The sequence below is a fragment of the Arvicola amphibius genome, chromosome 1, assembly GCF_903992535.2.
Source record: "Arvicola amphibius chromosome 1, mArvAmp1.2, whole genome shotgun sequence".
Classification (NCBI taxonomy): domain Eukaryota; kingdom Metazoa; phylum Chordata; class Mammalia; order Rodentia; family Cricetidae; genus Arvicola; species Arvicola amphibius.
Window position 1 is genome coordinate 84,040,975 of NC_052047.1, and position 16,103 is coordinate 84,057,077.

At 40.7% G+C, this 16,103-nt stretch overlaps 1 protein-coding gene across 3 annotated transcripts in view; it reads left to right on the top strand.

Annotated features, from left to right (window-relative positions):
* Window positions 1-16,103, top strand: part of LOC119819887 (WD repeat containing planar cell polarity effector) — a 271,505-nt gene that overhangs the window by 167,464 nt on the left and 87,938 nt on the right. For all 3 annotated transcript variants that reach the window (XR_005286302.1, XM_038338112.1, XM_038338117.1), the window contains exons 10-12: window positions 1,399-2,008; window positions 10,803-10,991; window positions 14,700-14,823. Coding sequence is in view for 2 of the 3 variants with exons in the window: in XM_038338112.1 (XP_038194040.1) it covers window positions 1,399-2,008; window positions 10,803-10,991; window positions 14,700-14,823 (923 nt within the window). In the remaining variant the exon portion in view is untranslated. The remainder of the gene's footprint in view (window positions 1-1,398; window positions 2,009-10,802; window positions 10,992-14,699; window positions 14,824-16,103) is intronic.

Genomic DNA, 16,103 nt, shown 5'->3' on the forward strand with positions numbered 1-16,103 from the left:
ATACAATCCGAATCTTCATGTCCTGTGTGTGTGTGTGTGTGTGTGTGTGTGTGTGTGTGTGTGGTGGTCTGTGTAGTCTGGAGAGTGCGGGGAATCTAAGATAACAGTAGGTCCAGTTTTCACTGAGTGACTATTAACTATATTCTGAACTAGAGTAAAGGAATAAATAGTGGGACAGAGATCATCAGACCGTCAGAGTGCACAGAATATCCAGCGGAGAGCAGTGAGCTTTTTCTCCATGGCTGACCTGGCTGTGGGGGGGGGGGGGGCTGTGGTGGAGCTTGCCGCTTTTCCTCCCCCACAGCAGGCCTGGTTTCACCGGGGAGTAAACAATAGTGGCCTCTCTCAGAGATGGCCACCTGGTAGCTGCTCTCAGGAACCCAGTGTCTTTACTCTTGGACTGTTGGCAGTCCTCCCCCATCCCTGTCAGAGTTGACTTGGGGAGGGTAGCCACTCCTCAGACAAGGGACCTTGGAGGACGCCTTGAGACCGACATTTATGACTCTAAAATCAAATGTGCAGCCCTGCTTCCTAAGGCTGCGTCTCAGCAAGTTCAGACACCGTGTGACAAGTTATTCACACAATGTACACTGCAGGTGTACAGTTGAAAAGTCTTATTTCAACTTTCATATTTCATATTTCTACATCATGTAGTGGTTTACTTTTTGGGCAAAGTGTTTAACCCCATTCTTTACTGCCCCCCCCATTTTCACATGAATAAGCAAATAGCCTGTTTTCTTTTTTCCTACTTTGGTGTTTCTATGGGCAGGTCAAATAAATTTTTCTTTTCTACACTAAAGATGCTTTTAAATTGTTTTTCACAAGTTTTTAACATGTATCATTTATTAATTTTTAGCTTCTTATTTCATCTAAAGCTAGCATGTTACATTATTTCTTTCTATTGAGAACTTGTTTAAATAATAATGTGTCATATGTTTTGTTTTTATGATAGCAAAATAACTTTGTAAGACTTGGTTTAGCGTGAAAGCTTTTTTTCCTTTGTCTACACAGGCAATCATTTATTGATAATTTCAAAAATGTTAAGGGTGGTATGTGGAAAGGAGATTATTACCTATTACCTAAAGTCCCATCAAAGTTTTCTAACTTCTAAGTATATTCTGCTAATCTGATTATTTTAATAAAATTCCACTTTGTTAGTTTTTATATGAGACATATGCAACTTTAAGTGATTTTCAAATCTATTTAAGACTGTTAAATTTTAGCTTCAGATGCTGAAGCTGTGCGGAAATATTTACATACCCTGTGTACCCATTTCCTGCTGTTGCTGGTGTCTAAGCTGCAGTTGTTGGCCTTTAATGGGTTCTGGATTAAAAAGCCACCCTGAGCGTGACAGCTGAAGCATGGTCTTTCTTAATGTACTTAACACATTTCTTACAGGTTCTCAGTTCTGTTCGCACGGAATGGAATCTTCTGGATGTTAGCTTTGGCGCCAAACAACCTTATCAGGTGTTGACGGTGGAGTGCTCCATTGGTGTAGACAAGGAGCCCATGGCTGACAGCTGTATCTATGAATGTGTCCGGAACAAACTCCACTGCGTGTCAGTTACCAGAATACCATTAAGAGCAAAGGCCATCAGCTGTTGCAGGAACCCTACTGAAGACAAACTGGTTGTGGGCTGTGAAGACTCTTCATTAGTTCTCTATGAAGCTCACCGCGGAGCAACCCTTTTGGCCCAGGCTGAACTCTTGCCTTCATTAGTAAGCTGCCACCCAAGTGGTGCCATCCTACTAGTTGGCAGCAGCCAAGGGGAGCTGCAAATTTTTGACATTGCTCTAGCCCCTATTAACATTCAACTCTTGGCTGAAGATCGCCTACCCAGGGAGATTCTGCAATTCAACAAATTCTTTGATGTTTCAAGCAGTCTTGTTCAAATGCAGTGGATAGCTCCTCCTCTTGTTTCCCAGAAGCCTGAAAGAAGAGAAATCTATGATCTCCTCTTCCTCAGGTTCAACAGAGGACCTGTGGGTGTGCTGTTGTTTAAGCTTGGTAAGTCAACTAGACTGGTAAGTACCTTGTTTATGTTGGTGACATAGCTAAGGCACCAAACTAGTCTTCAGATGGTAGGTTTTCTGTTTGTCATCCCATAATATCTCTACTTTTCAGTGATTACCTATAGATTCCTTGAAAATGCTTGTGGGTGCTTTTCTAACTAGCAAAGGAATATTGAATAAAATGGAGACTTTGGAAATTGTGTTAATCGTCCATATTGATGGTTTAAAAGTTTGAATTTTCAGAGCTGGAGGGATAACTTAAGGATTAAGAGTGTTTACTGTTCTTTCAGAGGACCTGGGTTAGTTCCTAGTACCTATGTGGTAGCTCACAACTACCTGTACTCCAGTTTCAGGGGACCTGATGCCATCTTCTGGCCTTCCCAAGCACTGCATACACATGGTACCCCGAAAATCAAGTAAGCGCATGTACTTACACACAAATATATATAATAAATATTTTTTTAAGATTTATTTATTATGTATACAGTATTCTCAGTGCTCTGCCTGCAGGCCAGAAGAGGGCACCAGATCTCAATACAGATAGTTGTGAGCCACCATGTGGTTGCTGGGAATTGAACTCAGGACCTTTAGAAGAGCAGGCGGTGCTCTTAACCACTGAGCCATCTCTCCAGCCCTATAATAAATATTTTTTAAAACATGAATTTTCACTTCTAATTTTTCTGAAATAATTGTCTAAAATATTCCCTAAGAAATAGGTAGATCAGAATTTAAAAATTAATTGAATTCATCATGAAAAACTATTACAGAATTTAACACTTTTCTACAAAAATTCTTTTAGATTTTCCATGTCTGTTGCTGTCCATATTGAAATTGTGTAGAGCAAGTGTTTAGAAAGAAATTAAGTCAGATACTTAATTAAAATCTGCTAAAGATATTTGTATAACTTTGTGGTTTTGTTTTTGTTTTTTCATTTTAGATGAAATATCTAAAGAGCTTTCTTAGTGTCTATATATTATAATAAAGTGATATAGCCTTTAAGGTTTTAATATATATATAACTTTTTTAAATAATTTAGCTTTTTATGGTTCCACTGGGGAACCTTAAAGTAAATACCATTCTGAGTTTTCTATTACCAGGTATGTATTGCAAGAACAAGAACTGCTTTACGTGTTTTTGTATAACATTCTTTGAGTGACTAAGGCTTACAAAAACATTTTTTAAATGAACATGCATTATGTACTTGGGAAAAATAGGAAAATACATTTGAAAACCTTACAGGATTTGCTGTGGGTGCAGAGTTATATTTTAGAGACATCATGGTGTTTGTCAAGCTGCAGTTGCTTTCTCTGTTTCCACACTGCTCTGTTTGCCTCCAAATTGAAAATAAGATATGTCTGGAGAAAATGGCCTGATTAACCTGAGGCATCGAGTGCATATAAGGATGCCCATGTTCCTTCTAATAGTGGAAATGCCATTGATGGCTCATAATGGTAAAAAATTGTTCAAAAATGTTTGGAATCTCTGTTATTATAAGATAATCCAGTTTGACTTTGCCCAGCTACTGTTTAACAGTTGTATGTCTCCACATACAGCACTAATTAAAGTGGATGTTTGATGTTTTCCATGGCTGTTAAAACATACACAGCCTCTCTCTCTCTCCTACCTTTTCTTTCCCTTCTCTGCCCCCTCCCTTTAAATTGCTCAGCTGCTGTCAAAGAGACTGCTGTCCATGCGTACCTAGCATCCTCTCTCTCTTCCTTGTGGGCATCCTCACAACAGCTTTGTAAAAAGCACAGTTTTGTCTTCCTGTCTCTAGCGCATTTGCCTTCTTCCTAAAGTAAACAGGCTCTCAGTGTAGGGATTTAGAGGGCTTCTTGCTAATTGCCAGCCTGTAAACTTAATTGGACTGTCTCCCCGGGCACTGTTCCTAAATCAATTAGGCAGTGAGTTGGCTGTCACCTCTTTCCCAAGAAGGTCTCTTGGAATAGAATTATCCAATAGAAGTCAAGCTTTCAGATAGAAAGGTGATAACTTCTGCAACTGACATTTATCTTTTAAATTGTATTTTCATTTAAGTCTCCAGGACAGGGAAACTGTAGTCTTCCAGTTTAGCTCTTTGAAAGAGCTAAATGTGGAGTATCTAAGGATTTTTTGAAGCTTTGTGTCCCATTTTTAATGTATTATGAAATTAATATTTATATCAAATTTTCTTTCATGGGAGGAGTAGATTACTTGAAATAGTAGATTCCAACCAGCATTTTTAAAAAAAAAAAAAAAAAGAGAGAACCTAGTTTTAAAGAACAGATTTTTCTTATGATCTGCTACTAAATACATCCAAAAATTAATATACTTCTTGAATTAACACAGAGCTGATTCTGGGCATCCATGTGGCATTTTCATGTATAATTCAAGTTACTGCATATGTAAACAGGTAGTTGCATGCACAGCTCTCCCGAGAGAGAGAGCTTTATGAGACTTCTTCTCAGACGCTTCTTATGCAAGCCTTTGGAAAATCTGACATGAAAGGTGTAGCTCACGATTTAAAATTGTAAAGACAAACCATAGATCCTGGTTGAAAATAGAGCACTGTCACATGTGAACGTGTCAGCGGTGGATGCCAGCATGCTAACGTTTTTGGAGTGCCACTGTGGAACAGGTCAGTTAGTATACCGCTGCAGGAAAATTTTCAAGGATAGATGTTCCATTCTTTTTTTATAATTTATTTTCTTTTTAAAGAAAACAAACTATCTTCTTTCATTTTACATACCAATCCCAGTTCCCACTCCCCTCCCCTCCTCCCATTTCCTCTACCTACTCTCCCCACCTCATCCCTCATCCACTCCTCAGAGAGGAACATTGCTTTGGGGACGGTACAAGGCCCTTCCTACTATATGTAGGCTGAGCAAGGTATCCATCCAAAGAGAATCGGTTCCCCAAAAGCCAGTACAAGCAGTAAGGATAAATCCTGGTGCCACTTCCAGTGTCCCTGCAGTCTCCACCCCAGCCACACAACTGTCACCCACATTCAGAGGAACTAGTTTGAACCTATGCTTGTTCCTTCCCAGTCCAGCTGGAGTTTGTGAGCTCCCATTAACTCAGGTAGACTGTTTTAGTGGGTATCCCCATCATGGTCTTGACCTCTTTGCTCATATTCTTACTCCTCCCACTCTTTGACTGGACTTTGGGAGCTCAGCCCAGTGCTCTGCTGCTGGTCTCTGCCTCTGTTTCCATCAGTTGCTGGATGAATGTTCTATGGTGATGTTTAAGATATTCACCAATCTGACCACAGGGCAAGTCAAGATTGGGCCCCCTCTCCACTATTGCTTCGGTATTAGCTGGGGTCATCCTTGTGGATTCCTGGGAATTTCTCTAGAGCCAGGTTTCTTGCTAGCCCCATATTGGCTCCCTCAATAAAAGTATCTCTTCCTTGCTCTCATCTCTGTCCTTCCTCCATCTCGTCTATCTCGTTCCCTCAGGTTTTCCTCCCCTTCTCCCCTTCTCCCCTTCTCTTCCTCTTCCTCCCTCCCTTCTTCCCCCACCCCAGACGTTCCATTCTTCTCTTAATGGTTACACAAGAGTGCTGGGAATGTAAAGGAAATCTTCCTTGTTACAAGAAGGCTTCACAATGAGGGTTTTCTTGAGAAGAAGAAGTGCCATGCTCCCAATGTTGTGTTCTGAAAAGAGTAAGTACACCACAGATGATACATCAGCTGAGAAAGAAATCAGAGAAACATAACCCTTCACAATAACCACAAACAGCATAAAATATCTTGGAGTAACTCTAACCAAACAAGTGGAAGACTTGTATGACAATAACTTTAAATCTTCGAAGAAAGAAATTGAAGAAGACACCAGAAAGTGGAAAGATCTCCCATGCTCTTGGGAAGGTAGAATTACTATAGTAAAAATCACAATCTTACTAAAAGCAATCTACAGATTCAATGCAGTGTCCATCAAAATCCCAGCAAAATTCTTCACAGACCTCGAAAGAACGGTACTCAATTTCAAATGGAAAAGCAAAATACCCAGGATAGCCAAAACAATCCTGTACAATAAAAGAACTTCTGGAGGCATCACAATCCCTGACTTCAAACTCTACTACAGAACTATAGTACTGAAAACAGCCTTGTATTGGCATAAAAACAGACAAGAGGACCAATGGAACCAAACTGAAGACCCAGATATTAATCCACACACTTTCAAACACCTGATTTTTGACAAAGAAGCAAAAAAAATAACAAATGGGAAAAAGAAAGAATATTTAACAAATGATGCTGGCATAACTGGATATCAACATGTAGAAGAATGAAAATAGGTCCATATCAATCACCATGCACAAAACTCAAGTCCAAATGGATCAAAGACCTCAACATAAAGCCAGCCACACTGACCCTCATAGAATTGAAAGTGGGAAGTACACTTGAATGCATTGGCACAGGAGACCACTTACTAAATATAATCCCAATTGCACAGACACTGAGAGAAACGATTAATAAATAGGGCCTCGTGAAACTTAAAAGCTTCTGTAAAGCAAAGGACACAGTCAACAAGACAAAATGACAGCCTACAGAATGGAAACCAACCCCAAATCAGGCAGAGGTTTGATCTCCAAAATATACAAAAAACTCAAGAAACTGGTCATCAAAAAAAAAAAATAATCCAATAAAAAAAATTGAGTACAGACCTAACCAGAGAACTCTCAACAGAGGAATCTAAAATGGCTGAAAGACTCTTAAGGAAATGTTCAGCATCCTTAGTCCTCAGAGAAATGCAAATCAAAACAACTCTGGGATTCCATCTGAAACATGTAAGAATCTCCGAGATCAAAAACACTGATGACAACTTATGCTGGAGAGGTTGTGGGGTAAACAGAACACTCCTGCATTGCTGGTGGGAGTGCAAACTGGTACAGCCCCTTTGGATGTCAATTTTCTTAGAAAATTAGGAAACAACCTTTCTCAAGACCCAGTAATACCACTTTTGGGTATATATCTAAAGGATGCTCAATTGTGCCACAAGGACATGTGCTCAACTATATTCATAGTAGCATTGTTTGTCATAACCAGAACCTGGAAACAACCTAAATGCCCCTCCATCGAAGAATGGATAAGGAAAATGTGGTACATTTACACAATGGAGTCCTACACAGCAGAAAAAAAAAAATAATGACATCTTGAATTTTGCAGGAAAATGGATGGAGCTAGAAAACATCATTTTGAGTGAGGTAATCCAGACCCAGAAAGACAATTATCACATGTACTCAATCATAAGTGATTTTTAAACATAAAGCAAAGAAAACCAGCCCACAAATCACAATCCCAGAGAACCTAGACAACAGTGAGGACCCGAAGAGAGACATCCATAGATCTAACCTACATGGGAAGTAGAAAAAGACAAGATCTCCTGAGTAAATCGGGAGCATGGGGATCTTGTGAGAGGGTTGAGGGGCAGGGTAGAGGCAGGGAGGGGAGCAGAGAAAAATGTAGAGCTCAATAAAAATCAATAATAAAAAACAAAAAACTGGGTTAGTTTCGAGAGAGGCCCTGGTTGTTGTCCTGAGATTGTAGAGCTTGTCCAGTCTCACCGCAGCTTGTCCAGCCCTTTCCACTCTTTAAGTGCACTAACACCACCAGCTCTTCTCTTTAACACAGGCTCTCTTCTGGTAATTAGACTTCAAGGAGTTTGCCTGCCCTCCCCCACCCCCATTCCACTAATTATGTGTGTGCCACGAAGGGCCAGGCTGCTCGTGCAAGCCCTAGGCTGGTCTTGCCACCACTGTCACTGTGACACCTCTACTTTGCTGTCCTTCCTACCTACCCTGGAACTTAGTGCATAAACAGGCCCAGGCCACCTCATCAGAAATGAGTCTTTTTTTTGTTGTCCATTAGGTTGGCTTTTTTGTTTGTTTGTTTGTTTGTTTTTCGAGACAGGGTTTCCCTGTAGTTTCTAGAGCCTGTCCTGGAGCTAGCTCTTGTAGGCCAGGCTGGCCTCGAACTCACAGAGATCCGCCTGCCTCTGCCTCCCGAGTGCTGGGATTAAAGGCGTGCGCCACCACCGCCCGGCCTAGGTTGGCTTTTTATAGAATCCCATAGACATGTGACCATAGAGTAAATACTCTTGTTTGCACAGTCAGCATTAATCCAGAAGAATCTTCCACATTGCTGTCAGATGTAAGTCAGTTTCCCTTCACGGTACCTTATAGTCATCCCTTCTATAGCCACGCCATGATACTTTGTTATTCTTTCACTTGTTGGTGGACATTTGCTTTATTTCAAGGTTTCAGCTAAAGCACCAAAAATGCTCTGTACTTTTATGACCACCTCTTTATATGGACACATATTTCCACTGCTGCTGGGAACAACCTAGAAATGGACATTTTCAGGGCCATGTGCTACTTTAAAAGACAGCTGGTGTTCTAAAGCGGCTGTGCAGTTTAGGGTGTCGAAGAGCAACGAGAGCAGCAGCGGCTCCACGCCCTCACTTGACATCAGTGCTCTTTCCAGCTTTAGCCGCTGGAGCGCATGGATAGGATTGTCCATTTCGTTTCCCCGATGACTTCTGGAGAGAGTGTCTTATGGTTAGTGCCATAAATTTTTTCTTTATTGCTTTTTATTCATTTTTTATTCATATTTTTATTTTTCAAAATTTAACGACCATTTCTAGTGGACTTTGAAGATTTGTTTTATATTAATCTTGGGGGGGGGCGGCTATGTGGACACGTGATTACGGTACAGGGTCCAGAAGAGTGGGCGTTGGAGCCCCTGGAGCGGGAGGTGCAGGGAGTTGTGAACTGTGTGGTACAGGTACAGCAACAGTCAGTGTGTCCTCTGAATCGCTGAGCCGTCTCTCCAGTTCCTTAGGGTTTAATCTCAAGTGATAAATCTCATTTGCTGACATATTTTTGTCAGTATTTGGAGATTTCCTAGGTATCTCTCTGTTTTTATATCTAATTCCCTTGATGTTAGATGATCTAATCTAGTCGTATGATTTCCAACCTTTGAAATGCACTGTAGGATGTTTTATTACTCTGAACATGCTTCAGCTTGGTTCACATTCTATGTGTCCTCAAAAAGAATGTATGTTCCACTGTTGTTGGGTAAAGTGTTTTACAACTCTAGGGTTGAAGATGTAGCTCATTTGGAACACGGATGGTTGTGTATATCTGTAATCCCAGCACAGGAGAGGTAGAAACCAGAAGATCAGAAGTTCAAGACCATCCTCTACTATAAAAGTGTCTGAAGCTACCTGGACTACATATGACCAGTCATGACAATAAATAAATAAATATATCTATTTGGTTTTTTTTTTTTTTTACTGATAGTGTTTTTCAAGTGTTTTCCAGAATTTCTATTTCTGTATTTTCTGATTCACGAAGGATGCACTGAAATCCGTTGTTTACTTAGGTCCTTCCACCCTGTTCAGTTCTGTCCGTTCTTGTTCCATTATTCAGAACTCTATTATTAGATGTATTTAAAGACTTTTCTAGTTCTTCATGAATTTTGAATCCTCTATTATGAGAGTTTAGAATTCTGGGTTATTTTTATTTTTATCTTAAGCCCTTTAACTACATCTTCCTGTTGATTTCTAGTTTGCATAATTTCAGATGCAAAGCCTATTGTCACTCACTCCTTGTTTCTGTGTCCTGTGTCTCCTCCACCACCATGAAAAACAATTGTCCTTCCTTTTGAACTATTCCACTGTGATCGTCTGTGGATTTGCTCAGAGCAGCCTCCTTCCTCCCTGTTCCCAGTAGCACTGCTGCTTCTGACTGAGGTTGGGAAAGAGACTGCTTCAGTCCCTGCGAAGCTGCTGCACAGCCACATCTCCTGCCAGAGCTGCCTGATTTACGACTGAAACTTGCAGTGCTGGACACGGGCTCATGAGTCTCTGCGTGGTTCCAGCTGTTGACTCTACCAGCTCACAAGGAATAACAAAGTTTTACTGCTTAGTACACTTAGGGCAATTCCCCAGATTCCCTGTCAAGCTGGGTCTTGTTAGATGCAGCACAAATAGGTTTGTTCTTTTCTTTTTATGTAACGTGGTGTTGGCATGAAGAATTTCATCGTCTTTCTCATGAACTAATGTATTTTAAAAATCATGAAACCTATAAATAGTCCAGTTAAATTCTGATGACAGTAATAAAAGAATTACAGTAATGTTTTATAATATTTTATAGCTTATAAAATAATTTCACAGACATTTTCTCATTTAGTTTTATGATTATTTGTACCAAGTTTTTATAGACTTATCTAAATCAATAAAACACTCGCTGAAGAAAAATTACAGTTAACATTTAAATTTTTTCCTTTGGTGAATATGGAAATTGGCATATTTGTGTGTACGATTACATGTGTGTATGCATGTGGAGGCCAGAGGTCAGTGCTGTTGTCTTTCTCAGTTACTTTCCATTTTTCTGGTCTCTCTCAGCTTGAAGCTCTGTTCAGCTAGCCTGGGTCACGGACATGAGCCTCTGTGCCTGGTTTTTCACGTTGGCTTTGGAGGCTTGACCTTGGGTCTTGTGCTTCCTCACCAAGCGGTTCATCAACTGGGCCATCTTCCCAACCCCACTTTTAAAAGATGAAAAACCAAACCAACAAAACCAAAACAAAGTAGAATAGCACTTAAGAGCCACAGTGTTGCCATTTAACATGCAAAAATGGCTGTGGCCTCTTCTGACTCGGCCTGAACTCTTTCTAGTGCCCCTGCTCTGTTGGGATGGGAAGTGGATTTGTTTTATTTTGAAGGGGCCAATCACCGAGCCTCTGTGTATTTTTCCGTTCTGTAAAGAGTGTGTTTGGTTTATCGCTTTACTTTGTGTTTTGTGACAGGCATCCTCACTCGAGGACAGCTGGGCCTGGTTGACCTCATCCTCCAGTACCTCCACTGTGGCGAGGTGAATGAGGCGGTCAACATCCTGAGCAGCATGAGCTGGGACACCCTGGGCCAGCAGTGCTTCGTCAGCATGAGCGCCATCGTGAACCACCTTCTTAGACAAAGGCTCACTCCAGAGAGAGAAGGTCAGGCCCAGCACATCTCATCAGTGGTTTTGAGTGTACATGAAACCCATCTTGAGTCAGTCTTAGGATGTTTTTTAGTTATGCAATTGGTAACTGAAGGAGGAAAATATTAATGGTGTATTAAAACTTGAAGGATATCAAAAAAATATTTTCAGATGGTAGTTCCTGTGTGGCGTTTGCCAACACAGGGGGCACCTTTTCTGCCTGTGCTTGTGCTGGAACTCACAGGGTCGTTGTCACACAATTCAGTCAAACTCATGTGTGGAATGTGTTCAGATTTCAAAATTCAATCAGAAATTTCATTTAATCTGTTTGCATAGAAAGGACACCAAACCAAGATTATTCTTCTCTCATTAAACACCAATGTTTTTTTCTCACAGGTAAGTACTCTGTCTGACAATAGTTGCCCACACTCCCTGTGTGTGCATCAGGGTTGTCTGTAGCCCAGGCTGTGTCAGGGTTGTCTGTAGTCCAGGCTGTGTCAGGGTTGTCTGTCTGTAGTCCAGGCTGTGTCAGGGTTGTCTGTCTGTAGCCCAGGCTGTGTCAGGGTTGTCTGTCTGTAGCCCAGGCTGTGTCAGGGTTGTCTGTAGTCCAGGCTGTGTCAGGGTTGTCTGTCTGTAGTCCAGGCTGTGTCAGGGTTGTCTGTAGCCCAGGCTGTGTCAGGGTTGTCTGTCTGTAGCCCAGGCTGCTCCTACTTGTCTTCATCCTTTGGATCTTTGCCTCTGATTTCCATCTCCCTTCTCCTGCTTGGCTTTCCTCATCTTTTTAGGAATTTGCCCATAGAAATCCAAGATATTTATTGCTGAGGTAGAGAGCACTGAAAAAACACATAAGATATAAAAACAGATTTTTACATCTCTCATTATGAGTTGTTATTCCTTTCTATGATATATGTATCAAATGTATTTCATATCTTTGGCTACTAATATTAACATTGGGAAATTATGACTGGACAGTATCACTTAACAATGCAGGATAAGAAAATTAGGTTAGGTCTGTTCCTAGAGAACATTTTCTTTCTTAGTATTTTTAGTGTTTTAATAGACTTTTTTCATTTTTGTTACATTTCCACAATAAACAAAAGTGCTGCAGTATCCCCTCTGTGTGCTGTGAATGTCATTGGTTAATAAAGAAACTGCTCTGGGCCCACAGCAGAGCCATAGGGGAACAGAGCTAGGCGGGAAAACTAAACTGAATGCTGGGGGAAAAGTGGAGGAGTTAGAGAAGCCATGTTGCCATGCCAGAGACAGACGTCAGTAAGCCACAGCCACATGGCCATACACAGATTAATAGAAATGGGTTAAATTAATATGTAAGAGTTAGCCAATAAGAAGCTAGAGCTAATGGGCCAAGCAGTGATTTATATAGTTTCTATGTGATTATTTTGATTCTGGGCAGCCGGGATGAACAAGCAGCTCCTTTTAACATAGTAAGTTTTTTGATAAGATTCTGTAGTTGGCCAGTAAACTCATGAATCTCTAGGAAGTTTATATTGTTGACCTTGACCTAACTCACAGAGTCCCTTCTAATAGGTGTGTTTAAGAGTCAACTGACCTTTTTGGAAGTAGTCCACATTCATATATGGAAACATCAGTGTTTGTACATGAAGAAAATGCCTGCCACAGTGCATGGCCCACTCTTGGTACTCAAGAAATATAGGCTAAAAATAAAAAGTATAACCTCAATATTTTAGGGGGTGAAGTGTTAGTATAATTTTGCCTATAAAGCTCTCTCAAGTAATTATTTTTTTAATATTGATAAACTTCTCAAGATAGAGGATATACCTAACAGTAACAACAATAGCAAGAGCAGAGACCCCCACGTCTATAGTGATATACCTGCTCCGTGTAATAAGTCCCAAGTTTACAGTGAAAGCAGAAATACCGAGATATAAAATACTGAGTTCCACTCGAGACACTGAGACGTTGCCAACGCTTTAGTGAATTTATGTTATTAAATTGCTAGGTTGTAAGAAAGATTATGAAGAAATACACAAATAGGCACTCTCAGATTCCTATCCTAATAAGGGATTCTTTTCACAGACTCCTATTGGAGAGATAGAGAAATGAAAAGCTCTTATAATATTGGGCTGTTAAAACAAAGTCTATACATATCCTGGGTTATCCGAATATGCTAAGTAGATATGTGCATTTCTTCTCAGGTAACTACAAAACACATTTCTAAAACATTCAAAATTCCCTGTTGAGATTTATTTTATCTGAATCTAACAAATTTGGCATGGTAATTCATTGTCCTTTTATTAGTGAAACCTAGTGCGCTGTTATTTCTAGCCGTGTTGTGTCTGTCTTTGAGATCTTCATTTCTGCCTTAAACATCAAGCTGGGCGCCCTAATGAATTCGTAGCTGTGCTGGGAGTTACCCGTATTCCATGTAGGCTTGAACATTTCAGATGTACGGAACATGCTGTCAGGAAAACAAGCAATGGCAAGAGAATCCGGCTTGTTTTCACAGTGACAGTGCTATGTTCAATTTTAATCTAAATTGACTGCTGCTTTGAAAGAAAATACCTCCAAAATGCATCCTACTTTACTGTCTAGATTTGAGATTGGAAAAATAAAGACATTGCTAAAGCTTAGTCAAGCCATAGCAATTACTGGAACGGGGTATTTACTACTTGGAAATCTAAATAGGCCCACAGCTAAAAGAGTTTTGCTAAATAATGAGTTGTTTACTCCCTCCAGTGCTGGGACCGACTGTGGACTGGTAGCGCACTCGTCCGTACTCGCGCTCTCCACACGGTAATCACTTCCAGGTATTTCCGGGCAGAAGCACAGTCCCACTGGCATAGCTTGGTGAAACTGTGAAGTAGACAGGCCGCTCCTTATCCCCTAATCTCTTATCTCCAAGCCTCCCCCATTTGTGAAAACATCTTTCCAATCTTCTCCTCTCCCAGGGTGTTCGCTTCATGAAAGTACAAAACATGGGGCCTTGTTCATGACAGGAGTTAGGAATGAGCTTCTGATTTCCATTGTTCTCCTAGAATTGCATCACATACATATCTTACTCCAATATGCAAGTTTTCATTTGTTTTATTTAAGAAATTATATATAAAACTATATATATATATATATATACAACTATATATAGTGTGTGTGTGTGTGTGTGTGTGTGTGTGTGCCCATTAGCCATGGTGTATGAGTGGAGGTCAGAGAATTTGTAGACTCAGTTCTCTCCTCTACCACATGGGTTCTGGAGATTGAACTCAGGTCATCAGGCTTGGCAGCAAATGCCTTTACCTGCTGAGCTATCTTACTGGCCCCTTATTGGTAGTTTTTTAGGAAAACGTTTCTACTGTGCTAATTTCATTTTCCTGTTCAAAAAGTTAGCTTTCTTCTCTCCACTAAAGAGCAGACGTACTGCTGAGCACACTGCACACCGGCTTTCCTGAGAGCCTAGCTGAACTGGTGTTACTCTGAGGAGTCACTGCTTTAATTACCGGATGGTGGTGAGAGGTCGTTTCATTATGGGTGTCTTCCATTTTGACAGCTCTTTGTTGCTCAGAGTCATTGTGAGCGTTGTCTTACGTGACAGCTTATACGCAGGTTTGTTTTTGTAGCAGCTGTCATATTTTAATTTCATCTTTCCTGCAACAAGCTCACATTTCATCCAAGTTTGCAGAACCTGACTGACTGCAAACATGAATATTCTGTTGTAATTGAAGGAGTTTCTCTTGTTTGAATCCCACAGCGCAGCTTGAGGCAAGCCTGGGGACTTTCTACGCGCCAACGAGACCGCTTCTGGATACTACTGTTCTGGAGTACAGAGACCCCATCAGCAAGTATGCCAGGAGATTCTTCCACCACCTGCTCAGGTGAGCAGTGCCCTTGGCTGCCTGGGCTCAGACCGCATATTTAAAGAGCTACCTTTCATGAGCTTCCTCCATAATGTGGCCATTTTCTGACAGCTTTTCTCTTTAAAAGAAAAGTAAATTTTATTAGTCTTTATTTAATTTGTTATTATTTTCCCTTTTAGGAAATACTGGATATTGTCTAGGATCTTGACATCACCAGTAATACATTCTACCCTTTAATATGATAGTAAAAACTATGTAGAAAGTCAAGATGACAGCGTTAACTGAGTTTCGTTCCTAGCCTAAACGAATACTGTGGTTTAAACTGAAGGTGGAACTCTGCACCTGCGCTGTGGGGCTGTGAGGCAGTTGTGGGCTTGCTTTCCTTTCATGGTCTGACTGAAAGACGTGTGCATTGTCCTTGCACACGGTATGGCCATTGCCATTCACTGTAACTCATTTTTCTACTTTATAGACATACAAGTGTTCTTCCAACCTTAGGGGCTATTTGACAGTTTGATAAAAATGTCAAATATTGTTCTGAGAAAAATATTCTAGAAGTTGGAGGACAGCATGTACTCTCAGAGAAGGATGGAAGGAAGATGAAAACCTGGACAGAAAGATTGCAGCCTCATAGATGCTGTGATAACTAGTATTAAAATCAGGTAAGTGGTTAGCATGAGCGCTGTAGTCTGGAACAAAAAGGAATGTGATAGTGTACAGGTGACTGGGGTGCTCAAATAACCAATCACGCTCCATTTCTTAGGATGGATGATATAAACCAGGGTCTGTTAAAAATTCTCTTTCAGTTGTATATGTGTACTTGCTGTATTCTGGATATATGTTTTATGGTAGAATTTTGAAGTCTGTTTACAAAAAGGAAGGATTGTATGAAGGGGTTGATTTTACTAATAACGTTTCCTGTGTGTTACTTCCAGAGACTTTGCTAATACTGTTTTATTTTTATCAGAACAACTTTATAAGGGAGTACTATCGCGTCATGAGGTAATAGCCTCAGGCTTAGAGGATTGGCTTATTTAGAATAACAAGTGGCGTAGAGCAGGGGCCGCCTCCACTGCTCTTTACTCTTCCTGGAGACACTTACTGTCACTGGGCGTTTAGCTTTCAGCTACTACCTTCCAGAATAGCTGTGAGCTGTCATCTGCACAAGAGCAGGCTGATTGACAGATGTTGAGCTGTCCCAAGAGTGGGGGGGACGCAGCGTGGTCAAGCTTGAGGAGGTGTGCTCTTATACGGACATTTGTGCTCCATAATTAATTTTATCTATACATAAAGTGGTA